This window comes from Epinephelus lanceolatus, chromosome 1 (assembly GCF_041903045.1).
Source record: "Epinephelus lanceolatus isolate andai-2023 chromosome 1, ASM4190304v1, whole genome shotgun sequence".
Taxonomy (NCBI): Eukaryota; Metazoa; Chordata; class Actinopteri; order Perciformes; family Serranidae; genus Epinephelus; species Epinephelus lanceolatus.
The window spans coordinates 21,337,106-21,354,506 of NC_135734.1; the positions used below are offsets into that span (position 1 = coordinate 21,337,106).

A 17,401-nucleotide genomic window follows, 5' to 3' on the forward strand; every position below is an offset into this window, starting at 1 on the left:
TATTACAAGATGAGTTTTCTTTGATCATGCATTAAGGCACCGCAGCTGAACGTTGGTAAAAGCTGAAAAAGGCTGTTTTTTTGTTTTTGTTTTTGAAGAAAAATAAAAATACCATCACTCCTTTCTTTGTCATGCACATAAATTCAAATACTCTTTTGTAAAAGTTATATAATATATAATATAAGAAAACTCTTATGTACAGTCAAATGTCCAAAGGTATATTTCTTTTTTCCCCCTGCACATACATACACTGTACAAGATTCCCTACATTTACATGCTTCAAATGCAAGTCACATTTTTTGGAGCTAGAATTTTTTATTGGTCACCTCCCAAAGGAAGGTTTTTAACTATGTACAGCTGATAACGCTCAGATGGGACGCCACCCACACAAGCTCCACCTTCAAACTCCGGATGCCCCCTGCCTCTCACCCTCCTGGTGCTCCCGTTCAGTCCAGATCCAGATCCAGGAGGCTCAGGATCAATCGCCTCGTTATGAGGTAGCAGTTTATTTCCCAGTGCAAAAATTTTGTTTTAAAAAGTCCTCTCAGCTACTGCGAGTCCACTTTTGGGCTGGATGGAGCGCCTGCTAGTCGCTGGCTCTCCTTAGGGGGGCGCTCTCATTCTGAGAGGCTCTGAGGGTGTGTCCATTGGACAGCAGAGTCTGCCTGAGCTCAGGCTCACAGTCACTGTCCAGACAGCCGCGGCTCGTCACGCCGGCCAGCTTCACTGGCTTGTGGAAGGAGTCCTCTTGTGACGGGGAGCACGCCGGCGTCTGTCCCGCTCTGCTCACTGATGAACAAAGCAAAGGGAGGAAAAGTCAGTGACGTGGCATGTATGTAGACAAATATGCATTCAGCTTTAGGATACAGAGGCAGTGGAATGTATGCACAGGGCTGCGTTGACATGTGGAGGTGAGAATTGGTATTTGGAGGCCAATTCCACTGGTGTTACTCCTCACTCAAGAGTCTGAATCCTAGAACAGGCCTGGACGTGCAACTGCAGGAGTTTGGCAGCAGTGAGAACTCAGTGCTTTTTTACAGTGTTTTCAGAGAGATATCCTGAGGGGCTCTGGGCGTGCAACTATGATACACTGTCAGATTCTGGAAGGAGCCAATCCATCAGCAATCACCTTCAAAGGAATTTGCCTTGACAAGGATTCCTAAATTCCTAATAGTTTCTCATCACCTGATATTAATGACACAGAAACACAGGGACAGTTTGAGGCTTTAAAAGCTTACTGGATGAATTAGTGTTTTTGTCTATGGGATAAGGCTGTTGGCATTTGTTAGCAGGTCCTGAGGGCCACAAAATTTCTTTCAAGTATTCAAAGTGCATTCAAACTCACTGTTACCTTTTCTATCATGCTGGTTCAGCTGTAACGTATTGTGGTTTTTAGGAAACGTGGATCCTTGAAGGTCCTTTCTGATTCCGTTGGGTGTCCCGTTGCAGAGTGGGGTTGAATGTGGCCCCGCGTCATGCAGCTCCCCTGGATGACAGTGAGAGTGGGGTGGGGGGAGTGAGTGTTGCTGGTACTCTATCCCTCCAGTGTGGCCGAATCCGTGTGTCAGGTAGTCAGAGTCTTTGGAGTAGCTGCTTCCGTTCTCCATGCAATCTGTACACACTACTGCACCGTCGAAACCTGCGGGCCAGCACGGAGAGAGAAAATAAATGATTTGGAGACAGAAAATCAACAACTGTATGTCAACACTGTGGTTAGGGTGTCTGCTGGAATTATTTCTGATGCTGAGCAGGCCTTGGACAGCTGAGCTGTCAGGTACCTGTGGTGTCTACGATGTGTCCGTTGGGCTGAGATCCACCGCCGGCCTCCACGCGGATACATACATCCTGCCGCTCTGACAGCGTGCCCTGGGAGGAGAGGTAGCTGGGTACGTCTGGAGGAACTATCGTCTCATCTGAGAGAAATGAAAGAGCAAACACAAGACATTACAACCAGGGCTGTGGCTACTGCGACACTAGAGATGAAGCAATCAGTGCGTTCCAATACAAAGTATTTCAAATGCAGTAAAACACCAGGACGTCCTACTGCATCCAGTCACATTTTGATATGATAACATCGACAGAATAGATCAAAGTTCACCTGTATTAGTGACACTGCACTCCTCGCTCTTCTTCCTGGTCTGGTAGATGATGCACACCCACACCAGCGACGTCACCACAATACTCGTCACCACAGCGATGACTATGATCCCTATAGTGACCGTGCTCGGCCCCGCTGGGGGTGTGCAGGCGCTGCGTCGCCGAGTCACCACCAGCTGGCTGTGAGCGCGCTCCGTGCCCAGGGTGTTGGACATGAGGCAGGTGTAGCGGCCGGCGTCTTCCAGCGAGGCAGAGCCGATAACCAGCAGCTGGTTCCCCGGGGTGAAGTGGTGTCTGTCGGAGGGGCGCAGCGGCTGGTCATTTCGCAGCCAGGTGATGCGGGGTGGAGGACTGCCCAGTGCCTTACACTGCAGGGCCACTGTGTCGCCGACCACCACGCTGCGGTCCTCCAAGTCCTGGGCGAGATGGGGTGTTTCTGTGGAGGAGAGGAGAGGTACATTTCTCATCAAAAGTTTGGCCACTCCAGAGTTCCTGAGGTCAGAGATTTCTGTTGTTCTATTGTTGTTCTGTGGCATCAAAGTTTCTGCTCTCAGGTTTCTGCTTGTTCACAGTATTGATTACAGGCTGGTGAGTCAGCTGGAGACACTGAGCACAAAGTGTGATGTTCTGACTTGGATATCCGACCACTGAAAGCTTATCTCATGACGACAGCCTCATCTAACAATCCCAGTCATACATCTGAGGTCATTATCTGTAATGCTGACAGATTCTGAAATCAGTTTACTCCATCATACATTTTAATTACAGCACACAAACAAGATCTCTCTCGGGACAAGATCCTCTCCAGAACAATGTTTTCAGTGTTTCCCTGGCAGCTTCACATTCTGCTGAATGGAGCACACTGGACTGAATGTGTGTGTGTGTGTGTGTGTGTGTGTTAAGGTATGCCTCTCCTCTCAGACTGAGCACTTCCCCTCACAGTGGGACATACACAGATTAAGAGATCTCACTTAACCCACTTCAGTCGCCTCTCTCTTCTATCAATACTTTCTCCATCTCCATCAATCCCCCTCTCTCTCTCTCTCTCTCCCTCTACCACCCTCCCCCTCTTTCTTTTCTCTACAAACGTACTTGCCTACCTTCCCCCACACACTCCTGACTCCACCATTCCAGCTCTTCTTTGGCTCCCATTTTTCTCCCCCGCCACTCTTTTCCAGACAGGGGCCCCTCGACTGCAGCCACCCCCCCCTCTCCTTACCCTCCATCTCTCAAACCCAAACATCACAGATTCAGCCGAGAGGCATGGTTGCTTGCTTCAATATTTTACATTGTTGAGTGGATTAGCGCTCAGCTTGAGCTGCTGTGAATTCTAACAAGTCTCTAACGAGTCGCACAACATGCAAATGTGTCGCTACAATACCACCTCTACCAGTCTGACCGTGTTAAATATAGAAACTGTTGCTTCTGAGCTCTTTAGGGGAAATTTCAGGCTTGTAACCATTATGTGTTCGCAAAGAAATCCCCCAACACTTCTTTTTTTTTTTTTAGCTCTGTTCAACAAGGGACTGCTTTGCTCAGCTCAAAGACAAAGGACAAAGATGATCTATGTCCTGAGATGGTTATGGGAGAGCAGCTCCGGTTTGTTTGATTTAACAGTGTAAAACAGCCAATAAACTGGGAGCACTGAGGCCTGCAGTGAAGCAGCCATGACTGTCCCTCCCACCGAGCGAGGAGAAGGGGGGGTGGGAATGCTTAACAAACACCCCTCTGTGAGTCCCTCTTGCTTCCCCACCATCCCCCCTTTGACCCCCAACTGTGACCTTTGGCCATTGACCTGCAGCACGGCCACAGCTGCCGAGAAAAGAAAAATATAAAGCCTTTCATTCTGCGGCCTCGGACTGACCAATTCCCAACTGAGTGCCAAGCTATTTACAAGAGCTCGTTCTTGGGGATGTGGGAAAATTATCAACACTGGGTTACACAAGTCAAGTATGAGCCGATATTAGCTCAGCTAAACTAAAAAGGAAGAATCATTGTAGAGTTACACGGCTCTTACCCAGCACGGTGAGGGTGGCGTTGGCAGAGACGGTGCCCGCTGTGTTTTTGGCAGTGCAGCTGTACACGCCCATGTCCTCCGGCTTGACGTCCATGATGAAGAACACATCGTCATCAGGCATGACGTGCATTCGGCGCTCCCGGGCAGCGGGGAAATCCGTGCCTCCGTCCTTCTGCCAGGCAATCTGTGGTGCTGGGTGCCCCTCAGCGGCGCACTCCAGCCTCGCTGTGTGGCCCGTCCTGATGGTGCTGTCCCTGGGAGTCTTCACAAAGGATGGGAGAACTGTGGACAGAGGAGACAGCATTTACATCTTTAACCTTTATGTATTTCTAAAGATCCAGTTCCACACTTTCACACCTGCACGCTGATCCTGCTAAGAGCCTCGACGGCAGATGCTCAGGATTGGAGAGCATTACACACTCAACTCTACCCACGCTCTCACAGCTGGTGCTGGCATTCAAACCAGTGATCTTCCAGGCACAAGCCCGCGACTCTAACCTCTTTAGGCAACTGTTACATGCATGTGCACGTCAAAACAACGGACACAAATTCTGCAGTTACACTACAAAGGAAAGAAGCGGCGGTGGTCTGACGCAGAGTTGGGCAGGGAACCAAACTCAAGATAAATACTCTCCACTCGCAGGAAAAGCAGAGTGACAGAGTGCAGAGGAGATGGCCCCTGTTAGTGCTGACATGCAGATAAATCAATTTGTTCCGAATACCATCCTGGGAGAGATGGAGGCCGAGCAAGAGAGAGAAGACTTTATTTAAGTGAAAGAGGAGAACTCAGCGTGGCCACTAATCTCAATCGCTCCTCTGAAAAACGGGACAATTGATACTCAGATAAGTGGAACATAAACAGGCATTGGATTTGGTGGAGATGATGTAATCACATACACATCAGATATATGGAGTGTGTTATTCTCTTTATCTTGTATTGACACTGGACCTCTGATATTCCTCTATAATCCCAATATAGTCAGCCAAACACAAAAACAACCTACCATTAACAATAAGACGGGCCTTGCTGGAGTAGGTGGAGCCAAAGTGGTTGGTGATGATGCACTGATAACGGCCCTCGTGTGCAAAGGTGACATGCCGCAGGTGCAGGATGGTAGTGTACTCCATCACACCTCCGCCTGCGCCTGGCGCTTCAGGTGTTGTGCCTTGGTTGTCAGCGCGCACGTGGGCGTAGTTCTCTGTCTCAGCGTGGCGAAGCAGCTCCTGGTCCTTACGCCATGCAAAGGTCATGGGGGAGGAGCTGCTGCTCGCTGCTGTACATGTGAGACGCACATCACTACCGAGGACCGTCACTGAGGTTTCCGGCTGCACGGTGATTTGGGGCTTTGGAAGGTCATCTGAAAGTGGAGAGGGAAGAAAGACAGTAAGAAAAGGAGCCCAGAGCGAGGACAGTTATTGGAGGGACGAGATAAAAAGAAAAGACAAAGTGAGCTGGACGCATAAATCACAGTCCAACATCAAACATCACAAATGTCTCCCAGTAGGTGTCTGCTTGCTATGCATAAATGGATGTGAAAGAGGTAAATAAAACACACGTACAAAGCCATTAGCATGTCAGAGTTCAAATGCAAAGCTAAACAAATACACCACACAAACAAATATGTGCAACTATGTAAATAACAGAAGAGCGCCAAGCTGTTCGTCTGTGTCTTGAACGCCTCTTGCACAACACACCCGCCCACATAAACACAAATTACGCACACTCATAACTCACCGCACACAAAGCTGTTGGACGGAGCCTGGAAGATGCTAGTGCCCTTCAGGCTCTCCGGGTGGGCGCAGGTGGCATTGACACTGGCCTGCAGACCACGTGCCACCAACCAGTCGGGCAGCCAGTGGAGCTGGCAGTCACACAGGAAGCTGTCACTCTGAATGAGACTGTAGAGGAGAGGAGTGAGTACATGTGGTACATGTCACATCTATTGCACCTGAATATGTGTTTCTGATAGTGTGTGCAGGTGCCAAAATCACAGAGGGAGCGAGTGTCAGTCCCATTTGAGGCTGTGTAGAGCTGTGCATATAAATAATGTGTGAATGCATTAATGTAACTTACAGGGTTTTGAGGTTCTTCATTTTACTGAAGGCATCGGGCTGGATGGAACGAATAGCATTCTCTCCCAAGTTCCTGTTGGGACATTTACACATTGTCTCATCAACTGTTTTCACATTACAGCCATACACATACTTTCATTAACAAGGATCTGACTTCTAACCAAGGTGGAAATATTAAGGTCTGTATGTCTTAGGATACGAGCCAGCTTTTCCCTCCCTGCCTGCCCTCATTTGACAAACGCCTGTGAAAGAGCTTATAGGAATTCCATTTCTTCTGCGGAGTTGGCCATATGCTCAATAACTTTGTTCCTGCGCAGAGGCAGGAAAAAAAGGCCAAAGTTGAGATTGTGCTAGGCTAACGAGAGAGAAGCAGCTGGGCGCTCGCAAAAGCCTCTGTCTTCTCCTTTTACAAAGACGCTATTAAATTGCTAGCAGCCTGCTCTCTGCCAGCTACTTTTGGCAATCCCCCCCACTCACCCTACACTCCACCCTCTCTTCCTTACTCTCTCTTTCTCTCTCTCTCTCTCTCTCTCTCTCACTGGCTGGGAGGAGGAGGGGCAGCCAAGCATTGTGGGATACTCACAGGTGTTCCAGGGTCTCCAGGCCAGAGAAGGCTTTCTTGGCGACCGACTTGATCTTGTTTCCAAACAGAGTCCTGCCGTTTCCAAACATGAAGGGTGTCGATAGATGAAGAGAGAGAGGGGAGAGAGGGATAAAGGGGGTGAGAAAGGGGGAAGTGAAAAGGGAGAGCAAGAGAGGGAGAGAAAGCACAATTAGCAAGGCTGAATCTGATAAGAGCGAGGGGGGACTGAGGTATTGGAAATCTGAACTGTGTGGAGATTAGCCAGGAGGAAGGGTGAGGGAGATTGGATTGGGTTGGAGTGTGGGGATGGGGGGGGGGGGCTGCTCTTCAAAGACCACTTTTATCTTTATTAGAATTCAATAGCAATGACCAGGTAGGGCCGTGTGTTTATGTGTGTGTGAGTGGTGGCCCTTTTCCCCTTAAAGAGCTTGTAAGAACATAGGTTTAACCATGTCAGTGTGTGTCTGTGCCTGTCAAGCCTGGTTTGAGCCGAGAAGTGAGTTGCTGTTCCCTCTGATTTGGGGTCCTAATCTCCTCTTCCACCCTCTCCCCACTGCCACCTCCCCTCCCTCGCTCCTCTCCTGTTGTAGCCTTCACTTCACAGGAAGAGGAGACACGGCTGGCTGGTTCTCAATGAAGACCCCGGTGTTTGAACTCATCCACATGTACACAAACAAGCCGCTGTCTTGTCACTGGGACGATAAGAGTGCCGCTTTGCAACTTTTATCTTAAAGAAATTAGATTTGGCAATCAAAACAAATAAAATGTAAGATCTGCTCGTCATTTTTTTCCGGGTTTGATCTGTAAGACCCACTTCCCTCCCATGTGGCGGCTTTCACAAGCTACTTTAAGGAAACCCAGTGTGTGTGGTGTACACTTTGATGTCTCTCACCCCTTCTTTCTCTTTTCTGCATCTCTTTTTCCCATGGCTCACTTTGCCAGCGTTGGGATGCAGCGGGCCGCTTCCGCCAACGCCGTGACAAAAGGGGCAGGGTCAGAGGGCGGGGCGTGCAAGGCGTTTGATGTTGATGACTGAATGCAGCCCTCAATTTTACCCTCTCTCAGTTCCTAACAACAGGGACTGGGAAAGAGGGGACGAGAGAAGCGGAGGCATGGAGGAGAAATAGAAGTAAGCCTATTGGGGAGCGAACCCCTGCCAGCTCACAGAAAAGCCCCTTTCTCCCTCTCTTTCTCCCGTTCTTTCTCTTTCAGCGGTGCTCACACTGGGAACCATCTTGGCTGGACATCATCTTTTCATCCTGCGGGCTGATGATTGCCGCTCAGTGCCAGGAACTCCTTGTCCACTCTAATTTCTCATCTTGCCAACTTTCAACATTGAACTTTTTACTAGCTGCCTTGATGAAAACACTGATGAGTAACCACGAAAAAAAAAGATAAATAAAACAATGATTCACTCTATCTCCTTCTTGAACCATTAGCAGCAAAGAGAACCCAATTTGGCCATAACGCTACAGAACAATCCTGAGATGAAAGCCAGATTGAACTGGAGAAAAACTGGCCTGAGCCTCCACAGGATGAAAGGAGTATAAAATTGCCTCTGATGTTTCATGAACATGTCTTGTAAAAAAAAATAGAAGAGAGGCCCTATAAGTTGCTCGGTGCGAACACTTCCCTACCAAGTGAAGTGTGGGATCCTGAGGGGACGGATAACTCAAACTCTGTGGCCTTAAATTGAACTAGCTAAACTTAGTTGGCCATGAAGGGTGAGTTGGGATTTGAAGGGAAACTTTTGGATTAATAAATGAGAAAGCTCACTTCTGTTTCTCTGTTTCTGTAGATCAGCAGAGAGAATCCCAGAATCAGTGGCAGGTTCGGGACAGAGAGATGAAAAGGAGGGGTTGATAGAAGAGGAGAGGTGGAGGGAATTAAAAGAAAGAACGAGGGGAGACACTCACAGCTTGTTGAGGCTGTCCAATCCAGAAAAGGCCCCGTTGGTGTCCTCTATTGTGCCCGAGATGTCATTATGGTCCAGCTCCCTGTGGAGAATGAGAGAAAAGTGGGGGATAAGAGAGATGGAAAGAGGGAGGGAGGAGAACAAGGACAGGGTCTGCCAGCGCTGAAGCGTTTCACAGCCCTGGCAGAAGCTGGTCTGGAAGTCATGGGTTACCCTTTTGCCCACACTCCCTCCCTCCCTTGCTCCCTACACACATCATCCTCCCCCCTCTGCACCTGGCCTTAAGAGCCCCTCTGCCGCTCTGCTCTGCCAACCAAGCGCATTCTTTCCTTAGAGGGGTGGAGAAGGAGTGTGCATGCGAGTATGTGTACATGTGTGTTGGTGTGCTGAAGCAGAAATCTGCACGGGGAAACGCATGTATAATTCATGACGGCATGGAGAGATTGGCGGGAACACAATGCCTTTGCAAGAGGCCAAACAGTTGGGTCCGTTTGTCCGATGGCGGCAGGTATGGCACAGCCAAAGCTGAAGCCGAGAGCCTTAATAAGGTTAGGAGCCATGGCCAGGCAAAGACAAAATGGGTTCAATGAAAAGAGAGGAGAAGAAAAGGGCTTCTTTTAGAGTGTTTGGGGGTTTCCAAACACTTGTTGAATGCACCTCATTTCCCTTCACAGGGTCTAAAGAACTACCTTTGCAGGCGAGGCCACAGCTGCAGAGGAGCCACCGCTCCACGTTTCCGCATGGTAATCAAAAAGAAAAACAACAGAGTCGGAGGACTCCTCTGAACCATAAAAATACTTTCTTTCAAACTTGAGAAAGGCCTTTGAGGTTGATGGTCAGCCACACCCTCCCAACATCTCCACAATAGCACCCTCCACTCCTCCTCCCTCTGCTTTCCAAGCATCCCTTATCCCCCTCTGGTTCTTTTCAGACTCCATTGGCCGCTGTCTTAGTTGGACTGGACAGGGGCTGCCAATTTCCTACTTTTTCTGGCTGGCTGCATGTGAATGGCCATTGCCTTGTTAAAGCAAGGCCAGTGGTGGGGGCTGTAGAGCAGAGAGACCGGGCATGGAGAAGGGGGGGGCCCGATGAGCCAACGACCCCCGTGGCCGAATTAGAGGGCAGACTGGCTTGTTTGGAGCTTTCACACCCCGATCCAGGCTCCAGCCCCATGCCAGCATGACCAGCAGCGCAGGCCCAATTAAAGCTCCCCCAGCTCCTTTTCAGGACCCTGCCTATGCCTGTCCTCCCCTCCACTGATTAGATTAGGCCTGCCTCAAAGACACAGAGCGCAAGAGTGATACAAGAGGAGAGATCATGCAAAAATCTGGACAGAGACAAGTGTGTGTATTGGACGATTACATGTAGTGATGATAGAATACACTTAGGATAACAGAGGGGAAGAAATGGGCATTAAGTGTGCTTTAAAAAATGGTAAAGCCAAAAGAAATAAAGTCAGCAAATCAAGACAAGAAATGAAAACATGCGAAAAGGCCTTAGATGTGGCAGTCACAAGCTCAGCTCCCTATCCCACCCTCTATTTCCCTCTGTAGCTAGTTATCTAGCACCCAGTGTGCCAGCAGAGAGAGGCCTTGTGTGCCTTGGCTTGTCACCCCGCTGTGAGAGAGAGCTTGTCTAGCGAGCTCTGGCACAACTCCCCTCTCTGGCTCTCTCACTAGGAAGAGGCACAGCCAAGAGGACCTTGGTAAGGAACCAAGACCCCCAAAGTCTTTCTCCTGGATTTATCCCCTGACTTTCTCCCTTTCATTCCCTCCTTTTCTTCCTTTCGGCCTGTTTGGGCTTTTTGTGCAAAAGGTGGAGCGGCGGGAAAAGAAACCTCTGTCTTTATTCATGAGAGAGGGGAAGGATCTCGAGGGAGGTGAGCGACATGGAACAGTTTTAGATCCAAGTTTGTTCAAGAGAAAACAAAAACCCCAAAACAAAACCAGACAAAGTGAACAAAGTGGGGAAAGACACAGGAAAATAAAGAGTTGCCACAGAAACCGAGACAATAGCGATGCACGAACACCTCTTTTAAGTACAAACAACCCATGAATGCAAATGAGATCAAACCCGTCTTGAAAAATAAACAACTCCTGCTTTGCTGAAGTCAAATGAAGCGACTACGTAACCTAAATATCAAATATCCCAGAGGCGAAACCAATATTAAACATCTCAGCTTTCACTGCTCCCAAGTGGCACATCTTAGCCTTATCGTCAGCAGGGGTATAACCGTAATAAGTGGGTTGTTAGGGGGCTTCGTAATGGTGGCGGGGGGGGGGGGGATTGAGTAGTACTTACAGGATGCGTACGGCCTTGAGGCCTCTGAAGGCTCCCTCGGTGATGTGGCTGATAGAGTTGTGGCCCAGACGGAGAGTGTGGAGATCCCCCAGCACAGCTAGACTGCCCTCATCCAGACGAGTCAAGTTGTTATACGACAGATTCCTGGAGAGGAATACAGAGTGTGAGACAGACAGTGGAGAGGACAGAGGCAGACAGAGATGGAGGGAAAGAGAGAGGGGAAAAAAAGGGGAAGGGAGAAATGTTCTGTGTGAGGTCTGGAAAGAGATGACAGGTTGGCAGAACGCTGAGGCAGCTCGCGACATCATTATACTTAAATTTCATGGCTGATTCAATGTCTATTTGCCACTCTGTGATGCGTTTTTCCATTGTGCCTTTTTCCTCACCACAAGATGTTAACAGAGAATGGGCTTAGCAGACCTTAGAGCTCAGCTGTGGTCCTAACCGTTTGACGGGGAAGAAAAGAAATTCTTGGTCGGAACTTTACATGTCTACAACCTCCATTTATAAGCCTACTTGAGCATGTGGTAAACCCCAGGGGGACACGCTGTCACTCATGTGTACTGCAGCACTGAAAATGTTACTTATTTTCATATCTGGCCTTCAGATCTGTTTTTTTTTTTTACAAGGCTGGAGGAAATCCAAATTGGATAAGAGTAGTACATGGATTTCCAAGCACTTTTACTTGTATTAGGAATTTGGAAAGAAAGAATATTATGCTAAAAACAAGACGACACCTGACTTAAAGAAAATTTTGTATATTGATTTACACGAGAAACAAGTGAAAATGAAGACTTAAAACTTCTTTTAAGAATGTTTTTCATAGTTTACATATAATACCTCTTAATTAATCCTATTATAAGTGACAATAAATCCCATAATGGTATCTTTCAAATAGCAGTCAATGGCAGTATTGTGCATTTCATTGCCCTCGCTGTGGCCCTCGCTGTCTGTCTCTGCAGCCAGGCCTCAGGTTTGCTTGACCAGTCATGTGTGCAGAGATTCCCCGTGATGACCAGCTCAGCCTGGCCCATTGGGAATGCAATAACGGGCTCCTCATAAAGACGAGTCACTCTCTTCTATCAGTCACAGGGGTTATCATAACTCTAGATAATAAAAATCATATTACTGCTGACTGCTGCAGCGCCAGGAGGTTGATTCAAGGATGGCGCTGGGAGCAATTTGTCATTTGTAGACGTGCGCACGGGAAACGGCATTGACATACGCAAAGCAAACTTAACATGAACACCATCTACCTCTTTATCCCATCTGACTGTTACTCATAAACAAACATAGGCGCCAGCCGCGCCACAGATACCCCAGGCCACCTCGCAGTTAGCAACGCCTCAGCTGAGCAAAGCACTTTACAGCAGCAATATGACTGTCATGTCAACAGAACAGGAAGGACTCTCGGATAATAACTCCTCACTCGGTAGACAAAGGCTGCGAAGGCGATCCTTTAGTGTAATTACCACAACACAACCGGTAGAGGATTACACGCCGGTTTGCCAAACCCCTGCGCTTCAGAGCTGAGTACAAAACCTCTTGTCAAAGGGCTTGAGTGCTGTTGAGCCCAGCTCTAATTATGGGATAAACAGGCTTATTCTGAGAATAGCATAGCGTATTGAGTGTTAAAGCACAATGTCAATTAACCCTGGGGAAGGTAGATGGATGATATGGTTGGGGGTGGGGAGTGTTGAATTCTCAGGCTACAGGACAAGTGGTTTACATCCCCAGAGAAAGACAGAAGACATTTTAAAGATACAGCTTCTTTTTAATTGAACTATGTGGAACTTATTTTCCTTGTTGACTCTAACTCTCTTCCACTGCGGTTGTCATCCCACGTTTAGGAACTTTAACCACTGTGTACCAAAGACATATGGTACAAGAGTTTGACTGCTCGTGCTAATTTAAATGCCAGTACTCACAGTTCCCTTAGCTTCTGGCAGAACTTCCATCCGTCAGGGTTGATGCGGGCTATAGAGTTGTTACTGAGGAATAACTGCTGAAGGGACGTAAGGCCGTACAGGGAGCCGCTGTTCACCTCTGTCAGGCTGTTGTAGTCCAAGTGACTGCAAGAAAAACACGTATTATCAGGAAGTAGGAATTTAAGGATCTTGAACACAATGGTTTACACGCAACAGGATGTCAGGAGTTTGGTGGTAATTATTACGCCCTGAAATGACTAAATTTGCTGCAGCGTTTCTGAGAAATTGCAACGCAATTTGTGATCATTACTGTGTTATTTTGTGTGTAATTAAAGTAATGTGTCAAAATTGCAGCTCAGTTAGTGCGAAAGTTCCAGTAAAGACAAAAATATTTTATTCTTATACGGTTTGGTAGGTGGGTATTCCAGTAATAGTCAGTAAGTGGTGCAAAAAGGTTGTTCCAGGCTATGTGCTGCACCCATACTTTTATGATTCTGATGCAGGGTGTATACGACTTGGAAAATATCTATTCTATCAATTTTATGTAAATGTATTATTATGTAATTCACTGATGCTTTCTGAGTTTGTTAACTTACAGAACTTTCATCTTGGCCAGGTCCCAGAAGGCCCCGTCAGTCAGCTTGCTGATGCTGTTTCTTTGCAGCTTGAGTACCTCCAAGCTGGACAGACCCTGGAAGGTCAGACCCTCCACCTGACGAATACGGTTCCTGTTCAGCTCACTGCAGGGTGGACAGACAGACAAAACAAATGCAGCGACTGATGATGGGAGGAAAATCAGTGAGGCACTTAACCATACTTTGTAAACTCTGTCAAAATGTTCCCCACATTTCAAAGCAGGAAAACCACAGCATCCATCACACTGAAGGCAAAACCAAAGAATCCTGTTGCCAGCACGCTTCAGTTAGAGCATTCTGAAGTTAACAAACCCCCAGCTTAACAGGCATTCCTCAGTGGTGTCCTTTCCATCTGTGGCATGAGGCCAGCGCCGTATACCCACAGGCTTTAGCTTACAAACAAGGGTCAGGTTGTGACCCTGTGAAATTATAGTGATACTATATGTAGGTATAACATTTTAACACATCACAATGTTTTTTATTTTGCATATGAGGCCTGAGACGTCTCTGCACGCAACAGGGAATTTGTACATTTTGTATGTGTGTGTGTAGAAGCCCTCAGGTTGGAAAAGATAAAAATCCACAGAGGTTCTTTTGTGTCTGATGTGCATCACCACTACAACGTTTAGATACAGTGTCAGTGGGGCCACCTGTCCAACAAAAGGCACCTGGGGAACTACTGGAGCCACAGTGGGGCAAGACTCCCATTACGTGAGTCCCTTCATTCTCTAGAATGGAGGCATTGAGCTACAAATAGGTCCGACCTCACTGTTGTGCTGGAGGGAGGTTTGACGAAGATAATGGAGCACGGTGAGGGGAATGAACTAACCACTTTGGGGATATGGAAGAAGGCAATAAATCACCGATAATATGGCTCTGGTGTTTACCTAGTCAGACCTTATCCGCCCCTTGAGGAATAGCTCACACTAATAGCGTTTCAAATGTTTGACGCACAGCGCTTGATCAACAGACGCTACAGACCTCATTTAAACTCTTAATACTTTTCAATTCTGTAACGCCTCCAAAGGCTACAACTGGGAAACTCATTCATTTTCAGCCTAAATGTTAAAAATATATTGTTTTTGCAGGTCGAACCTCTCTGACAGATCAAAACACAACCTTGTCATCACACTAACTGTGCTGTTAAACTGATGGAATCCAGTGGTACTCACAGCTGGGTGAGCCTCGGGAGCTGGAAGGCTCTCACGGGGATCTGGCTGATGCGGTTTCGGCTCAGTCTCAGGACCTGTAAAGTAGAGCCCAGGTGGTCCAGAGCTCCAAGCTCCAACGTGCTGATCTTGTTGTTGCTCAGGTACCTGAATGCAGAAACAGCACATGTGGACGTAAGAGATTTGTAACAAACCTCAAACATGTGTTTATGAAGGGCCTTGCTTTTGTCTGACACGAGTTATTTTACATACTTCTTGTATGCTGTAATCAATTTTCCCCCATATGCTTTCATTAAAACAGGCTATGCAACTTTAGATTCAAATGTCAGGGATTTTGTAGGTTTTATTTTATTTGTCTACCAATACTGACTGCTGTAAAAACTTATTTCCCCATAGGGAATACTAAAGTTTCATCTTATTTTATTCTATTTTATTCCCTACATTTTTAACATTGGTGTGCTGTGTGCCACAGAGATTGTACTTACAGGTCTCTGATTTGGAGGCCTGCAGGAAAGCAGTGCCCTCGAAGCTCGGTGATGTCATTGTTGCTCAGGTCCAGGGTTTCCACAGAAGCCAGCTCTCTGGTACGCCTGCCGTCTACAGTGCGGATCTTATTATGATGTCTGGAAAATTAAGACACATACAAAAAGGCATTAGGTGTGGCTGAAAATCCTACTCACAGACCTACAGCTCTACCCTACAAAGTGTCCATGTCACCTCCTTGAAATATATCACCCTGCTCAACGTTGGTGTCCTTCTCCCATCACCCAAGGAAGACACTCCAAATCCCTCACCCTTTCCTAAACCCACTCTCAGGCACAAAGAGAGCAGAGTACACAGAACAAAGTGGTCTTCATCCACCAAATGTGTACTTTAAGAGCTTCCCAACAGAGGCTGGCCTTCTTTAAACAATTCCAAGGACACCTGTTCTTCTCTGCAGTGCTTAGACACAAAATCTATTAGATAGATGGGGCTCGGGTGATCAACCAGAGCCACTTGAAGGGGGGTTTCAGAGTACTTCAGTGTGTGATGGAATGGAGAGATAGCTGTGTGATTCTCAAGAAGTTCTGGCCCAAGGACAAAGGAGTGGGAACTACTGACTAGAATCTAGATAACAGAGAAGCAAAACTTAAACTGAGAACAGAGCCGGAGCGAATCAGTACTACGGCCTTTAATAATTTGGCCCAGGGGCCCATTTAGTACCCGGTTTTGGTGCCCATCCCTAGCCACAGGGCACACAAGCAACCCAAACACTGCTCTAATCTACTGCAAATATACACAAATTTATACATTATGCAGAACACACATCCAACTTGCTACACCAGGTCATAAACGCTCTCACCTCACAGCTAAACAGTACACTGAAATATGTTTCTGAAAACATTTATGTGAGACACGCAATGCAGTAACAAAATCTTGACTCACATTTGATCAGCGCTGCCTAGCTTGATAATTTGACCACAGTTTACAAGCTGTAATTAACATGATTGACAGTTGCATAACAGACTCCTTGGCTCTGATTGGTTGTTTTTTGGTGCTGCGTCAATTCTAGCGAATGCCATTAGAGGCAGAAGGAAGAGGAGACAGTTTCAGCAAATATGACACAAAGTTATTTTGATAAAAGTTACCATTAATAGTTTTAAAGCCCAGGATTATTATTCTGACTGCTTAACTTTTGTGTGTGTGTGCGTGCGTGTGTGTGTGTGCGCGTGTGTTTGACAGAAAGAGCCAGAGAGAGAGAGCAGGTGTTCCACCAGTCAAACTCGTCAAAACAAGGTCAGTCCCTCCTTTCTGCTTCCTTTCTAGCCTTCAGCCAGCAGATGGACACACACATACAGAGGCAGGCACACACACATACACACACACGCACGCGCGCACACACACACACACACACACACACACACATTTATTGGTGTCTGAGAGGAGGAGGGGTCACACCACAGCGGCCCACCTGAATAAACAGTGGCAGAAATGGTTAAAGATGAGCCATGCAAGCACGCCTGGGCAAACACACAACACAAATAACAGACACACACGGAACAGAGTGACAGACAGTGGCTACAGTGAGCTTGAGCAAAGGAGCGAGGGAAGGAATGGGGGAGGAGAAAGGAAGGGGGAGAATGAAGGGGTGAGGTGGGGTCAACAGCTGGTGACCTTTGATGGGAAAAACAGATCAGGCTCAAACTGGTGGGAGAGGTTGACCTCTCTCACTCTTTCTCTCGCCCTGTTCTCCTTCCACCACTCAAACCAAATTCCCTCTCCTCTCCTCCCTCCCTCCCTCCCTCTCCCTCCCTCCCTCTCTCTCCTCCCTCCCTCCCACAGTCAGAGCCCAGCTGCGTGTGAGAGACAGATAAAGCCCCGGCGCTCAACTTGTTTGAAGTCCACACATACAATAGTAGCGTTTATAAAAACTGATTATCATACGGCTGGTGACATTTCTGATAAAGAGTAGCTGGGCTCTCTCTTGTTCCCTTTGATGTCCGGGGGTCTTATTCGCCTTGATTCCACTTAATTCCAAATCTCATTACCCTGCCCCATTGACCATCTGATTATCATGAGCCCGGCTCATTTTGACACTTCTTTTGATGTATGGAAAGTGCGTCCACGGTTTACACTAACAAGCCCATTCTACCGCTTCCAGTGTCATCTCTGGGGGCGATTGTTTGGCCCATCCCTTAGCGTT

The 17,401-nt window shown here is 47.5% G+C and overlaps 1 protein-coding gene across 1 annotated transcript in view; it reads right to left on the reverse strand.

Annotated features, from left to right (window-relative positions):
* Positions 1 to 504: 504 nt before the first annotated feature.
* Positions 505 to 17,401, reverse strand: part of lrig1 (leucine-rich repeats and immunoglobulin-like domains 1) — a 33,947-nt gene continuing 17,050 nt past the window's right edge. The window contains exons 4-18 of the mRNA XM_033625514.2: positions 15,204 to 15,341; positions 14,722 to 14,865; positions 13,511 to 13,654; positions 12,915 to 13,058; positions 10,987 to 11,130; positions 8,687 to 8,767; positions 6,771 to 6,842; positions 6,189 to 6,260; positions 5,850 to 6,013; positions 5,119 to 5,472; positions 4,115 to 4,396; positions 2,099 to 2,533; positions 1,779 to 1,913; positions 1,352 to 1,639; positions 505 to 789 (exon numbers count right to left, since the gene is read on the reverse strand). Of these exons, the coding sequence (XP_033481405.2) occupies positions 587 to 789; positions 1,352 to 1,639; positions 1,779 to 1,913; positions 2,099 to 2,533; positions 4,115 to 4,396; positions 5,119 to 5,472; positions 5,850 to 6,013; positions 6,189 to 6,260; positions 6,771 to 6,842; positions 8,687 to 8,767; positions 10,987 to 11,130; positions 12,915 to 13,058; positions 13,511 to 13,654; positions 14,722 to 14,865; positions 15,204 to 15,341 (2,800 nt within the window). The 3' untranslated portion in view covers positions 505 to 586. The remainder of the gene's footprint in view (positions 790 to 1,351; positions 1,640 to 1,778; positions 1,914 to 2,098; positions 2,534 to 4,114; positions 4,397 to 5,118; positions 5,473 to 5,849; positions 6,014 to 6,188; positions 6,261 to 6,770; positions 6,843 to 8,686; positions 8,768 to 10,986; positions 11,131 to 12,914; positions 13,059 to 13,510; positions 13,655 to 14,721; positions 14,866 to 15,203; positions 15,342 to 17,401) is intronic.